Genomic DNA, 15,755 nt, shown 5'->3' with positions numbered 1-15,755 from the left:
CTGCGAAAATAGCTAGCTTAACATTACTTAATGTCACACCTGTGTTAGCATTTATAGCCACGCAAGCTACGCATTCAGATAACACGAACATAGCCACAGACATGGCCAGCTGTTATGTTGGTATGTAAACGTGGTCGTGTCTATCTGTCTGTGATTAATTTGAAATACGACTAGTCGCCTAGGCAATGAAGCTAGCTAGCTAGCTAGCTCTGCCACAGCCCAGATAAGCTGGGCTTAAGCCTTGACGGTGACCTTCCTAGCTTGACCAACTTTTGTGGCAGACCATTAACCTATTAAAAAAAAATGTGCATAGGATATAAATTTTTTTGCATAGGATATTATCAGAAAAAAAGTGTTCCTAAGAAAAATAATTATCTATCAATGAGCACAAAGTTTTGGTTTTCGTGAATTTTAACGGTTGGTTGGCGTTTTCAGTTTTACCCACCCCCACCCCCACCCCCCAGTCAGTAACCATTAACCAATTTTTCATTTTGCACTTCACAGACATTGCATGTGAGAGCTATCTGGAATGGATCCGAACAAGCCTCGGTTCTCAGGCCTCCCAGGTGCCCGCATGCCTTGGCTGCAGCAGCAGCAGCGGGGGCGTGGATGGCTGTCAGATGAGCCCGCCATAGGAAGAGCCAGAGGCCTGCTGTTCACAGCTGAGGAGCCTGGCTTAGGACGAGCCAGGGGGTTCAACATCCCCGGGGATACACCACTACTGCTATATGGGAGAGGAGTGCCTTTCTCTGTGAGTGAGCCCTCAATGGGCTTTGCCAGGGGCCTTCCCCTGCCGTCCAAAGAGGAAGGACTTGGTCGTGCCAGAGAGCTGCTCCTCTCCACAGCTGAGCCATCAGTAGGGGTTGCAAGAGGAGCTCCCCTACTTGGTCTGGAGTCTCATCCAGGGCAAGCCCCCCGGAGTCAGACCATCACACACGATTTGCCTGAAGAGATGCCATGTCTGCAGGCAGAAGAGGAAAAAGGAGTGAGCAAGCAGGTTTGTGATGTTTAACTTTGGGTCAGTCAACTGCTTCATAGTCTACTATTATAGATATCCCATAGCTCTTACAAAGTATTATAATTGTATGGAATTGACAGGTTAAGATGCCCACCCATGGCCAGGGATCGTCTCTGGTGTCCATGTTCAGAGGCATGGGCATAGATCCCTCAAAGACCTCACGGGGCAGGGGAGCACCGTCAGTGGGTGAGTATATGAAATACTAGAATGAAATCAGGCTGGGATGTGGTTGTCTTTGAATTCTACCCCCCCCCCCCCCCCCCTCCACACTCCACATTTAATAAAATCTGAACATGGAACCTCTATCTCTAAAGTCTATTATTTATGGTACAGAGTCATCTTCAGTACCCAGTAGATTTGCCTGTCTATGTGGTTGTGAGCATAAATTTGAGTTCGTAAAGATTTAACCAACCGGTTGCTTGCCACGATCACGTCATGTTCTGAAGCTCTAGAATGGATGAGACGTGTGCTGAACCCCCCCCCCCCCCCCCCGTGGTTTTCTCTGATGTTGTTTTTGGTGAAGGACGGGGTGTGACTGGAGATTTTGGGGCAGAGCTCAAGCCCCAGACAGCTCCGGTCGGTGTCATCAGCGGCCCGGGGGGAGACGGACATCCGGAGGAGGTGATGGGGAGAGGCAGCAGGTACGACAACGGGACATGGCTGAATAGGAGCTCAAGCTCTGCCTAGGCGTTGGCCAACTCATGCCAGTTCCTCATGCTATGAAAGTCCTTGGAGGCCAGGCAGCGATGCTTGTTAGAATGCATCATTCATGAAGCACACACAGACTGATCCCTCCCACAGATCCCTCACTTGATTTTCTGCACTTGATTTTCTGCACTGTTGATATGACATTGATATGTATGCCTGCTGAAAATGCTACTTTCTATATGTTATATGTTCCCACACAATCAGGGATGGGAGGGTATTTTAGGACGTTCATATCATACCTGCAATCTGTCTGTCTGTCTAGCTTCCTTGGCCGAGGTGTTCCATCTCAGTTGGTGGGTATTGGAGGAGCGGCGCTGCCTCCATTGGGTGTTGGGAGAGGGCCTACTGTGCTGCCTGCTGTCCCCCCTGGTCCAATGCCATCTCCAGTCTCCGCTGCTGCCCCTCTACCCCCTCCATCACCGTCTAAAGAGGCTTTTATGCCTGCGGGTAGCCCGCCACCCATGGGAGAGCTTAAGATGGAAGCTGCTCAGTAAGTACCATTCATATGGTAACAACCAATACGGGTAGCTAAGACCATATCGTGAAGTAAATGATATTGCTGTCATTATTAGTAAAGAGTGTGCCGCAAATTGAATTTAGTCTTAGGATGCAAATATCTCAAATGTGATGTGTTTTCTCTCGTTGTAGTGAACCGTTGCATAAGTCTGGTACAAAAGGAACTCCACTGCCCATCGCTTCAAACCACATCACCATCAGCTGCAGGAACGAGGCAGTCTACCAATACCACGTCACTTTCACGTCAGTATTACAACAAAAACTAGCCTCTTGTTTATCCAATTGCAGATTAGATTCAGAGGCAGCCATTAGGCGCTAAATAAATGTAACTTGGCCTTCCGTTGAGGAGTAAAATATTTCTCAATTTTGTCCCCCCTTAACAGTCCGAACGTTGAGTCCATGGGTATGAGGTTCGGCATGATGAAGGACCATCGCTCAGTCACGGGGGAGGTAGTCGCTTTCGACGGCTCAGTCCTCTACCTCCCTGTGCAGATGGACAAGGTGGGTCTCATAGATATTTTCGATGACGTCCGGCTGATTTATAATTGGGAATATGCACTTTGTTGGAATAACCTGTGCGTATAACCTCAACACTAACGAGGACATTTGAGTGTTCCAGCACCTGTTAGGATGTTAGTCTGTGCCCCTTATAGGTGGTTCACCTAAAGAGTGAGAGACGGACCGACAACCAGGAGGTCGACATCAAGGTCCAGATGACCAAGATCCTGCCGCCCAGTTCTGATCTGTGCATCCCGTTTTACAATGTGGTATTGAGGAGGTACGGAAAGCGCTAGCCCCTTAATCCACTCATGACCACTCCACACTGACATTTCGAGAACCTTGTCTGAACTTTTGTTGAAAGACTTTGTTGAAGGTCTCTGTGGGATCCCCTCTTTGTTCTCTCCATGGAATCGTATTCATTGTGCTCGCTCAATAGCTTCTAGGAAAAACATGCCCCCCTCGGATGACCTCAACTGTTTTACACAATGCCAGACTTTAGAAACGGTCCATTTCCCCCGAAAATCCTGAGAGCTTCTCGCCAAAGTACCTAATTATACTAATTCAATATGTGTAACCATAGAAAAATATGACATCTGTACCAAAATGTTCAATTGAACTTCAATTGAATTATTTCTGTCCCGCGTGTGTGGTCAAGGGTAATGAGGATCCTGGGACTGAAGCAGGTGGGGCGGAATCATTATGATCCGACTAGTGCAGTCATACTGGGAAAACATCGGTAAGTAACGAGAAATAGTTCTGACCTCAAAGAAACTCATTTTGAACTTTTTTCATTTTTTTTTTTTTTTCATGATACTTGCAGCTGACTCAAGCCCCTGCCCCTCTCTGTCTTTGTTATCGTAGGCTGCAGGTGTGGCCAGGTTACTCCACGTCCATAAAACGCACAGACGGGGGCCTGTACCTCTCAGTGGACGTGTCCCACAAAGTCTTGAGAAACGACTCGGTCCTGGATGTCATGTAAGCACACCGCATCTGTCATGGCCTCGCTCGCTGGAGGAGTGGTCCCATTGAACTTACCAGTGCATTCGCAGAGACACAATGTGCTACAGTGAATTGTACAATGATACAACTTTGTTTTTTCTCGCCAGCTATTCACGGAAGGGAGGTGTTTTTACTCACGAGGGCGCTATACAGCACTTGTGTTCATACACATTTAAACACACATTATGCCCCTGTCCCTGGTCATACAGATTTTCTTGGCACATTCAACTGTATTCACATATACTCACTCACATATATATTTAAACACAGGCATCATTTTCCACTCAGTGAAGTGGCACAGATTTGGATACACAACTCATCCTTGGCTTCAACCACTTTAAAATCCACCTTCGGGACTTGTAGCTTGTAGTTAGACTGACAGGTAATTTGTAGGACACTTGAGGAGTGACTCGTAGGACAGTGAGGTCATGGACAGGTGACTCATGGACCCTGTTGCTTTGAAGGAATGTGATCTACCAGCAGAGCAGAGAGAGCTTCCAGGACGAGTGCACCAAGGAGTTAATAGGTAGCATCGTCATCACCCGATACAACAACCGCACCTACCGCATCGATGACATCGTGTGGGGCAAATCCCCCAAAGACACCTTCACTATGGCCGATGGTTCCCAGACCAGCTTTGTGGACTACTACAGGTAGGCCTGTTCTGGGGTCTCTAGGTCAAGCAGCGGAGTGGAAGGACGAATGCCAAACCATGTTTAAATAAACACTGTTAGTCTTTTAAAATGATTTGTTAATGTCTAAGTGTATATTCTTTTTTTTCTTTTTCTTTTTTTTTTAAAATGTTTTTTGGGCATTTCTGCCTAATTGGGATAGAGACAGTAGAGATTGACAGGAAGGATGGGTGAGAGAGAGGAGGGATGACATGCAAGATAGGTCGAGGGTCGGAATCAACTGGGAACCTTGTGATTATGTGGTGTGCGCATTGGTGTGCTACGCCACTAAGCGCCCTGTCTAGTGAATATTCTTGCTTATTATCTCAACAGCAAAAACTATGGTATCACCATTAAAGAGATGGACCAACCCATGCTGGTCCACCGCCCAAAGGAAAGGTCCAAGCCCGGAGGGAAGGTAAAACTATTGTCCCGGACTTATTAGTTCACATGAAATGCAATGAAGGGCACTAGATTTATAAATTGATCTCAGTGCAATTATTGTTATGTGCTAGATACTCATGTTGTGCAATATTCATCTCAAAATAGGATTTGGATCTAAATCTAGACTTACAGAAGTTGTCTAAATTCTTAAAATACATTGCCACCTTGTGGCTTTGATAAGTATTGAACGTAATTTCGGCATGGGGTTGCTTTTTTCATACCTCTATTGTATCACATTTACCTCATAGACATCCTCTTATGGAGATCTATTTTTGTTACAGCAAGTCATAACCGGCGAGATTCTACTCCTGCCCGAGCTCTCCTTCATGACTGGAATCCCTGACAGAATGAGAAAGGACTTTCGGGCCATGAAGGTAAAGCTGTTGTGTCAGCTGTGCAGGCTCGGGGGGGGGGGGGGATATCCCTTGACATCCACAGTTCATGAAGCCCTGTTCTTAACACAGCCATTGATGGTAACAGTGACTTGGATATAAAATCAATGAATGTTGCCATAAACCCCAGTGATATTCTCAACGCTTAATTGATAGTAACATTGACTTGGGTATAAAAAAAAAAATCAATGAGCGTGGCCTTGCTTTGTGCACCTAGGACCTGACCATGCACATAAACGTGAGCGGTGAGCAGCACACCCATTCGCTGAAGCAGCTCCTGAAGCACATCAACACGAACCAGGAGGCCCTGACGGAGCTGGCTCGCTGGGGGCTGGACATCAGCCAGGACATCCTGGTGGTGAGACCTCCACAAACACCCTCTTCTGTCATTCTACCGTCTCTCTGTCGCCGCGTGTTAACTGTAACAGTCTGCTAACTGAGCACGTCTTAAACGCCGTACCGCACAACCTTTCTATAATCTATAAAGCTTAATGCCTTATTTATTGCCGTCTTCTGGGCCTGAGTGCAGAATGATCCTTAGAAAAGTTAATAGGAACTGATGTAAATGAGAGGGGGGGGAAAACTCCTCCCTAAAAGATGCTCGTTAGAGGATGTCCTTAATCAACTAAAAGCAACTTGTAAAGAGAAGGGTAAGAGCTATTCTCAAGAGTTCATCCCTGCTGATAACTGTGACAACTGGCGGTACTCCAGAGGACGCGTTGACATCTTCTGACGGATCGGGACCGCTGCCGACGTCTCATAAACACCTGGCGAGTTAAGAGGACTCTAAAGGCGAAAGAATGTTTATGAACAGCCCTGACTCCTTAACCTTCATGCAGAAGCACACATCCACAAATCCACAACCTGGTTTTACGAGCACTCGGGACTGATTTCCCACTTGAAACATTTAATGCATACAGACTCGTGATGAGCAACCGATAGTGATCATTAGATATGATGTGTATAGGAGTGGACATCGATATGAGAGTGGGATATCACAGCCTAACTTTGTCCTTCCTCTTTATGATCATGTAAACAGTGATCATCAGACAGACGTCACCAGCCAGTCTGAATCATTAAGTTCACAGAACAGACCTACGTAACCAACTGGTAGAAATACAAATGTAAAGTTGATTCCTTTGGTGGGCAAAACATATCCTGTTGGGAAGAGGGGAGTTAAGCTTCCATTTGTGTCTCAACTGTCAAGAATGGGCATGTGAGGTCTTTCGCTGTTTTCAGCATAAGACAACAACAGCGCTACTTGCTACTGAAGTACGGCTCGCGCTATGAACTAGACATGTTTCTGTTCAAAGTAAATGCAACTGCAACCATGTCGACATTCCGTATCAGTGTCCATCACCGATACAGACCCAGAACTTTCTCTTGGTGCGATTTTAACTATTCTCTTTTGTGCCAGACTACAGGAAGAACTCTGCCCCTGGAGACCATCTGTCTGCAGTCAGCGTCCTTCGTCACGGGCGCTGATGTCAGCTGGTCCAGGGAGGTTGTCAGGGATGCTTCCATCAGCTGTGTGAGTCTAGGGTCAAGTACAGTGCTATGATGTCAGGGGACTAACTTGTGCATGCGCTGCAGTCTTTATTGGAGTTGATTAAAGACGCTCCGTGCCGTCATGCCGTACATGGACACCTCAAACTTTTAATTGACAAAACAAGAGAAACTGAAAAACAGCCCAAGGCATCCCCCTGTCACTTGGAATGTTTTTTTTCTTTCTGAGCGGCCACTCACTCAGCCTGATTACTTGTGCCTGTATTGCTCTCTGTCCTCATTTCATGCTGTCTAGGGTATATTTCCATTACAGTGTGTGAGTAGTTAGTTTCTTCAGGCTTCACTGATTGCCTGGAGCTATGTCTACTTCTCGGGTTATCTTGACTGTATAACAGTCATTAGGTGAGGGTTTTTTTTTATATACATGTAAGTCCTCTTGCCTGTCTCACCTCACCTCCACAAAGCAGTTTTTTTTTATTTATTATATACTGTTTTCTTGTCTTTTCGATGTATTATTTGTTTCAAATCAGAGAAGAAAGTGTAGAGCACTAGGCTTAGTCTGCTCACTGTGACTGTACTCGTCTTTCGTCTCTCAGATCCCCATGAACTGCTGGGCCATCTTCTACCCTCGCCGCTGTGCCGAGCAGACTGAGGAGCTGGTCGCCACCTTTGGGAAAGTGGCGGGGCCCATGGGCCTGCGTCTGGACCGACCCATCCGGGTGGAGCTGAGGGACGACCGCACGGAGACCTACGTCAAGAGCATCCACTCCCAGCTCACCAGCGAGGTAGGACACCTACCACGGCCATCTCACCGTAGAGTGTCATTCGTAATATGTGTGTGTCGTTAGCGTGCTTGTTGTTTAACTAGGATCATTGCCAAGTGCCTACAGACTGAGACAAGTGTTTTGTTGTCAAGTCATGAGTTTATCGTACAGAACAAAATCCAGTGGGTGGTTCAGGTTCCATCGTTACTTTATTCATGAAGTGTCTCTCTCTTTTTTATCACGGCCCGTTTCAGCCCAACGTGCAGATGGTAGTGTGCATCATGACGGGCAACAGAGACGACCTCTACAGCGCCATCAAGAAGATGTGCTGCGTCCAGAACCCGGTCCCCTCGCAGGTTTATCACACCTCTTACCACTTCGGTTACCACAGACCTTACCCCTTCAATGTTCAAAGCAGGGTTCGCACAAGGTGCTTAACGTGCTTGAAGTACTTGAATTTGACGCTCAGAAAACGCTCAGAAATGAAATGGAATACCTTGAAAATCAGACAATTTCTCTTCTTAAATTCTTTCAAATGTATTATTATAATTGATTTCGAAGTTCCCCGGTTCCAAGATTATCCTGGAATATCATTTCAGATGGGGTTTTTTGCGAGCACTACCACTTCCGCTTTGTTTCCCGCTGTTTCAGTTGACGGGGGCTCTTCTGCCCTGTTGCACACGCTCCCATCGTGGTAGTGTAGATGAACAACGTGCAGAGACAACGTGGATGTGCGCTTTCTACTGTTGATGGCTTTCAAAGCATTCCATGACAAAACAAATGCCATTATGTGATCGCTTTTGTTTTTTAAAAAAAAACATGATACAACAACAGCAATTAAAATTTCAAATAACTCTCGAGTGTGATAACAGAACCGCTACATGGATGTAAGTGGGCTTGCTTCAACAAGAATTATAACCTAACCTACATGAAGGCATCCATCCATCTGTGTAGGTACGACATTGGTTCTAAATCCAGCAAGAACATTTTTTATCAGTTTTTGAAAAAACAATAGTCAGGCAATGCTCACATTCTTCTTACATATTTTGGATAAATATAATAAAATAAAATATATATAGTACCAGTCAAAAGTTTGGACACACCTTGCCAAGAGTGTGCAAAGCTGTCATCAAAGCAAAAGGTGGCTACTTTGAAGAATCTAAAATATAAAACACATTCTGGTTTGTTTAACACTTTTTTGTTTACTATGTAATTACATATGTGTTCCTTCATAGTTTTGATGTCTTCAATATTAATCTACATTGTAGAAAATAATAATATTTTTTTTTTTTTTTTTTTTAAAACATTGAATGAGAAGGTGTGTCCAAACTTATGACTGGTACTGTATATGTAATAAAATAAAAATGTTCACGCCAAAGAGCACATTTTGAGTTTTTTTAACACTAGAAGCCCGGCCCTCATTACTAACCAAAGTACCCAGACTGATGTCTGGAGACTGCCATTTGTTAGAGTAACAGTGTAATCGTTGAATTCGGTCAATACGATGTTGCAAATAATGAACTGGTTGTGTCAAAGTCAGGACTTAAGAATCATTAGAATGTCACATGTTGTATTTTAAAGAGCTTACATATTGAATATGACATTGGCGGACATCGTTGGTGTAACTGTACATAGCCTACCGTAAACAACAACAACAACCCGTGGTGAAGTGTGAATGTGAACATGCACACACAGGTGGAGAAAATACGAGTGAGACGAAAATCGAGTTAAACAAATGTAATAAGTCTGCGTTTCGAAATACTGGTGTGATAAAGGGTCTTCTTCAACATGCTGGGTGCACGCTGCTCTGGGTTCTATTCACCTGTCATCGCTTTCATCATGCAAATAATGATTGTCTGTCTATGTTGCTGATATCGCCATTACGGTTGAAATGGGTAGGCCATTCGTAACTGGAAGGTCAATTTCATAAACCTGCCAAACACACACACACACACACACACACACACACACACGGGAGTTTGTTTGTCTCATCCATTATCCACATCATTACGCAGTGACTGCCCATTTTCGGTATCGTCATCAACATCACTGCTCTTTACACAGACACACACACTGTAGCCTACATACACGCACGGGAGGAGATATCATAGGATGCTCATTGAAAACGAGGTCTAAATAGACCGAGAGGTGTGTCTTCTTCGGAGGCTGGGCGCGCACCGGTGCATCAGTGCATCGTGCATTTATTATATTGCCTTTCTGTCTTTTCTATATGTGCGACCCTTTATGGTTGAAATGGGTAAGCCATTCATAACTGTAATGTCAGTTTCAATTCACCATGATGAGGGTAAAAGCTAGGCCGCGGGAGTGCAAATGGACCCATTTGCGCCTTTTGGGAGCAGGTGTTAATCACGCCTCAGGGCATGACTCAGAGATGTTGAAATCTGTCTCCTCTCACAGTTCTACCCTTTCAGATATGTGAATGCTCAGAGTAGGGGTCAAGGACAGGCAAGGGCCTCTAACACAATTTTCTGATTTTGAGTAGACAAAACAAAATGTTTCTCAGCTGCTTGTTCAAGTCAAACACAAAGGTTAATCACTTAGATGTTCACATTGTGTAGGCTATCAATATACGGACCATCTCCCAGCCTCAGAAGCTGAGGAGCGTCGCCCAGAAGATCCTGCTGCAGATGAACTGCAAACTTGGGGGAGAGCTGTGGACTGTGAATGTCCCTCTGGTGAGTATTACTCTTTACTTAACTTTACTTAACCATAACTGGTATTATGCCGGGTTTCCATGATGGTGACTGTGAAGATCAATCAATCAGACTTTATTTGGATTGCACATTTTATACTAAAATGCAATACAATGAGCTTTAGAGGACAACAAGATGAAAACGGAAAGAGATATTAAAAACACAACAATATAAAAACAAAAGAAAGATGAACTTGATGTGAAGGGAACAGTGTTCATTTCGTCAATTAAATGAATGACGGAAATATTCGTCAAAACACCTGTTTTTCGGTGGCAACAGACGAGACGGTAACTGACTAAATAGACCCAGAAAAAACTCTAACCGAACGAAAATAAATGTTCATTTTGTTTGACTAAAACGAGATGAGACGAAATTATCTCTGTGACTAAAATCGGACTAAATAGACTGGAGAGGTGAAGGGGTTATTTGCTTGGTCCAATCAAAATCATGCATGATATTAGCAGAATTGTAAGACTTTCTCATTGCAATCTTGTTATTGGTGGAAGGTAATACCATGCCCACGTCATTTGCAAGGCCTGATCATCCCCATCTCTGCCCGGCAAAGTTTCTCCAATCTGGCCAAAACCACTTAACATGACATTTTTACGTGACATTTTGCAGACGCCTTTATCCAAAGTGACTTAAAACCAGTACAATTGTCGAAGTAAGTGAACCATCTATACATCAGTCAAAAAATCCAGCCAATCTCCAACCAAATGAATATTTGTGTTTGAGTGTGGCGGTTGGTTTGAGCAATGCGCTGCGTAGAATCACTGATCTACCTGCAGTAAAGAAAAAAGCACAGATTATGTGATCAATATCAGTGAATCTGCGCAGCGCCTTGCTGATCCTCTCAAACGCAGATCTAGTTTTTGCATTGATGAGGCCTACCGCCCTTTATGTACCATGTCCAGGGTGTGATTTTTAATTTGGCTGTTGGGAAGACAATTATGTGACAGGATGTTACACAGAAAGATATGTTAATAGGACAAGCTATGTGTTATATGCCCACATGGAAGTCATTGATTTATGTTTACTCTGACTTAATGAGGCAATACGAATGTGACTAAAATGAAAAGACATTACGTTGAGTAAAAGGGCCCATAGTTTTCGTCATCTTGACAATAACTAGACTAAATCATTATCCAAATGGAATTTACAGTGCAGTGACATAAAACAAAGATAATATTCCATGCAACAGATTCCATGCAACAGATTTTACATTTTCAGTATGCAGCCTGAAGAAGGGGAGTGTTTTTTTGAAGTCGGTGTCATAAAATGTTCCTCATTCCACCTGGTCAGAGGCTGGGACTGAGGAGAGCAGGTGACCCCCAGGGTGTGCTGCCACCAGGCAGCAGAGCAGCCCGTCCTGCCACTATGGAGCCTGGTGGCTTGGACTTGAATAATATTGCTGAAAGTTTGACAAGTTGACCCACAACGGCATTCTGGATGAGCTGGAGAGCTTTGCTGCGAGGCACAAACTTCATTCCAGATTCACCACCACCTGACGTCATCCGTGTTTTGTTTTTTTATTATTCTATATTTTAAAATGAAGGAGGTTTTCTCCATAGAAACACCTGATGGTGATTGGAGTTGACGTCCACCACGACACCAGCAAGAAGAACAGATCCGTCATGGGCTTTGTAGCAAGCCTGAACAGGTAAATAGAACAGAATAGAACTTTATTGTCCAATTCAAGCTGGAAAATGTTCTTTGTTCTCACTTGAGGCATAATCATATCGACCCATACAAAGGATACAACATATCTAGGAACATACATTTGCTTTGAGTAAATTACATAATGTTATACTGGTATGGTACACTGACAGCAATGGAAACAAAGGATTTATTAGGTTTTTACAAGCCATTGACATTGTCCTCAAATGACGTAGCGATACACTAAGGGTAGTAAATGCAATGAAAATGGATGAGAAAGCCTTTCAGGCTTATTTTGACATTGGCTCCTAACCTTCCTCCCACAGCCTGCTGACCAGGTGGTACTCCCGAGTGACGTTCCAGATGCCCAACGAGGAGATCATCAATGGATTCAGGGTGTGCCTGCTGGCTGCACTGCAGAAGTACTACGAGGTAACCCTCAAGAGATTCTCAGTATTTGTGTATCGATAATAATTGATTATTAATGATGATTATGTATAGAAAACTAGTCTCAGGAATCATAGAAGGATTTTTTTTTTTTGTGTTAGTGTTGTATGATGTACCGGTTCTACAAAAGTATCACAATACTCTTCTTCTTGAAAACGGTTCTATACTAAGACAATTTAGAACCGTTTTTCTTTTTTTTTCTTCTTTTTTTTTGATACCATAAATGCCTGATGCAGTATTTACTTAATATTATCTTCTAAGTGTCATTTGTCTCTATGCTCACGGGGAGTGGGGGGGCAGTGCGCTCTGGCCTGCGTTCTTCAGGCATAGTGGCTGCATGTGGCTGGGAAAGACAATGTCAAACAATCGCCCGCGCGCCGTTGACAAGGAGGAAGGAGAAGCCGCAAGTGTCGATGCTGGCCGTCCCCGGGTTGTTGATTAAAAAAGGATGCCAGGAGTGAAATCTGGCATTACTTTGCTTATAGAGCCAATGATGACGGCGAGCCAGCTGAAATCACAAAGCCTGTTTGTAAAAGATGTCACAAGGCCACGCAGTCAAAAGGGAGGCAACACGTCCCATTTAGCCCAGCATCTTTCCGATAGGTATCCCCACCTCTTCAAGGACCACGACCACGACAGGTCAGCGAATAGGTCTGAAAGCTAAGAATATAAAAATAAGAATTTCCATGTTGTGTTATGTAATAGGATATTCTTTTACTTTGCCTGATGTTTTTTTTGGGTTGCCGTGGTATCGTTTCAGAATAGAAATCGTGATACTTAAGCCGGTATCGGTATCGAAGTGAAAACACTCGTATGGCGACAACACTGGTGCCAGTAGGTTACGGTTAAGGCGACATGTTAGTCACATAGAATAGAAGCCATATACTAACGCCCTTCTTTTTTTTTTTTTTACGCCAGATGAACCACAATTTCCCCGAGAAGATCGTGGTGTACCGGGACGGGGTGTCGGACGGCCAGCTGAAGACGGTGGAGCTCTACGAGATCCCACAGCTGCTCAAGTGCTTTGAGACGTTCCCCAACTACGAGCCCAAGCTCGCCTTCATCGTGGTCCAGAAACGCATCAACACCATACTGTACTCCTGCTCCGGAGGCCGCTTTGGCACCCCCCCACCCGCCACTATATTAGACCACACCGTCACCAACAGGGAATGGTTAGTCCTGGCGTGTCAATTTTTCCAAAAAGAAAAGTACTAATAGTTTGCTTCCCTTTCCCCAGCACCGTGGCTGCTAGCACCTATTACAGAGAGTCTTACTTCCCCACTTAACTTTTGGCGGATGTACTTATTGTAGGTCGCTCTGGGTAAGGGGCGTCTGCTTAATGACTCGGATGTCAGGCTGATTCGTACTGAGAACAAGGCGAAGACAGCATGCGCTGTTTCAATTATTACTTTTATTTTTTTAAATATGTTTTTAGGGCATTTGTGCTTTATTGGGATAGAGACAGTAGAGATTGACAAGGAAGGATGGGTGAGAGAGAGGAGGCATGACACGCAAGATATGTCGAGGGTCGGAATCGAACCAGGAACCTTGCGATTATGTGGTATGTGCATTAGTGTGCTACGCCACTAAGCGCCCCCAAATTATTACTTTTATATTATATATTATAGATTATATTATACTTTTCTGTCATACTTTTAAGTTGTGGTCCTCTGTGGCTCAGTTGGTAGAGCATGGTGCTTAGGTTGTGGGTTTGATTCCCGCTGGGACCATATATACTGAAATGTAGAGAGATAGATAGATAGAAACTTTATTTATCCCTAGGGGAAATTCAGGTTCCAAGTAGCTTAAAGACATAGAGACATCACACATAACATACACATACAACCTACAACATAAGCAGGATTGTAAACAGGAAGTCTATATGAACGCTATAGACAGATAAGAATAAAGATACTGAGAAAAATATACTAAATACTAAGTAACAGACAAGTCCACATTGATGTGCTGAGGCTGTATGATAAGGGTGACAGGGCAGGGACTGACCCTGTGGTACAAGATAGTTCAAGTATGATTTGGTGAGGTGCAAAAGGGTAAGGCAAGACAGTGCAATTATAGGTCAGGAGACCAGCATTAAATACTAAAAACTAAATACTAAATATGGGCTAAATAAATATGGACTATTTTTTTTAAAAGTGCATTTAGTCCAGGCTGGTGGAGGGAGGTAGGGGCTGTGTATAAGGCCTAGCATAGCCAGTAAACATTGTAATTAATGAGGTGAAACAGTAAGGTACAGGACAGTAATGTGATACAGAGGGTGGAGGTTATGCAGAGAAGTCCATCTTTTTGCCTTTGATTGACATATTGTATAGTTGTATGGCTCTGGGGACAAATGATTTACTCAGTCTGTCATTTTTTATTTTTTTTTGCATGTCAGTGCTCGTAGTCTCCAGCTGATCAAGCTCTTCTGCTGGATGATGTATGCACTCACTGCAATGTGAGTCGCTTTGGATAAAAGCGTCAGCTAAATGGCATATATTATTATTATATAATGCCTCCTCATATATCCCGACATTCTCTCCTCCAGGGTGGACTTCTTCCTGATGGCACATGACATCCGACAGGGCTGCGGCCTGCCCACACACTACATCTCCATCTACAACACGGCAAACCTCACTCCCGACCACTTACAAAGGTAATGCAAACGGTTAAACATATCGGCAGTCAGGGAAACAACACAGTTTTCACTCATTTAGTCATTGATGATGTCATACGTTGGTGGATGAACGAGTACATTTTGTTGCCGCTGAATTAACATCACGCAACCTCGGTCTCACGCCAGGCTGACCTTCAAGATGTGCCACATGTACTGGAATTGGCCCGGAACCATCCGCGTGCCAGCGCCATGCAAGTATGCCCACAAACTGGCCTACCTGTCAGGCCAGTACCTCCACGCAGAGCCAGGAATCCAGCTGGCAGACAAGCTCTACTTCCTCTGATCTATCTCTCCCCTGAGCCCCACAGTCGACACAACAAACAGATCACAACTGAGCATATTGTGATGAAGAGAATTAAGAGGAGGAAAACAAGTGATGAGTCACATGAAGAAGATATGGGGTTAGGGGAGTGGAAGCTTTTCATATCAATCTTCCCATTTTTATTTCAGTAGTTTTGTTCTGTTCAGCCTATGTTCCCGATGGTAAAATAATGGCTTTCATATTCAGACTTTTTTGTCTGACAATTTTTAGTTGTTTTATTTGCTCAGCTTTCAGTGCTGTTGAGTATGGGAACCAGTCTGGTTGTGTGTGTGGGGGGGGGTTGTTTTTCTCACCTGAACGCCGCCACATCAGAGGACAAACTTTATTTATTTTTATTTCGAAAATTGCACTGAAAAAATTGCACTTACATTTGATACTACTGTCTTGCGTGTTTGTTTTACTTGGGAGTTCTGTTGCTCCAGA

General features: G+C 44.1%; 1 protein-coding gene across 1 annotated transcript; it reads left to right on the top strand.

The window, feature by feature from the left end:
* Positions 1-529: 529 nt before the first annotated feature.
* piwil2 (piwi-like RNA-mediated gene silencing 2) lies at positions 530-15,293 on the top strand (the record flags this gene model as incomplete). The annotated part of the gene is made up of 22 exons (XM_083673246.1): positions 530-997; positions 1,099-1,204; positions 1,542-1,659; positions 1,989-2,216; positions 2,375-2,485; positions 2,626-2,743; positions 2,896-3,020; positions 3,399-3,479; positions 3,605-3,718; positions 4,207-4,395; positions 4,747-4,831; positions 5,142-5,231; positions 5,467-5,607; positions 6,667-6,780; positions 7,352-7,540; positions 7,774-7,875; positions 10,099-10,215; positions 11,805-11,893; positions 12,216-12,321; positions 13,255-13,508; positions 14,882-14,989; positions 15,137-15,293. The coding sequence occupies 22 exons, from the start codon at positions 530-532 to the stop codon at positions 15,291-15,293; spliced, it is 3,210 nt and encodes a 1,069-aa protein (XP_083529372.1).
* Between the last annotated feature and the right edge of the window lie 462 nt (positions 15,294-15,755).

Source organism: Argentina silus (assembly GCF_951799395.1).
Source record: "Argentina silus genome assembly, chromosome: 7".
Lineage (NCBI taxonomy): Eukaryota > Metazoa > Chordata > Actinopteri > Argentiniformes > Argentinidae > Argentina > Argentina silus.
The sequence above is the reverse complement of the archived record's forward strand: the minus strand, read 5'-3'. Positions and strand labels throughout refer to the sequence as shown.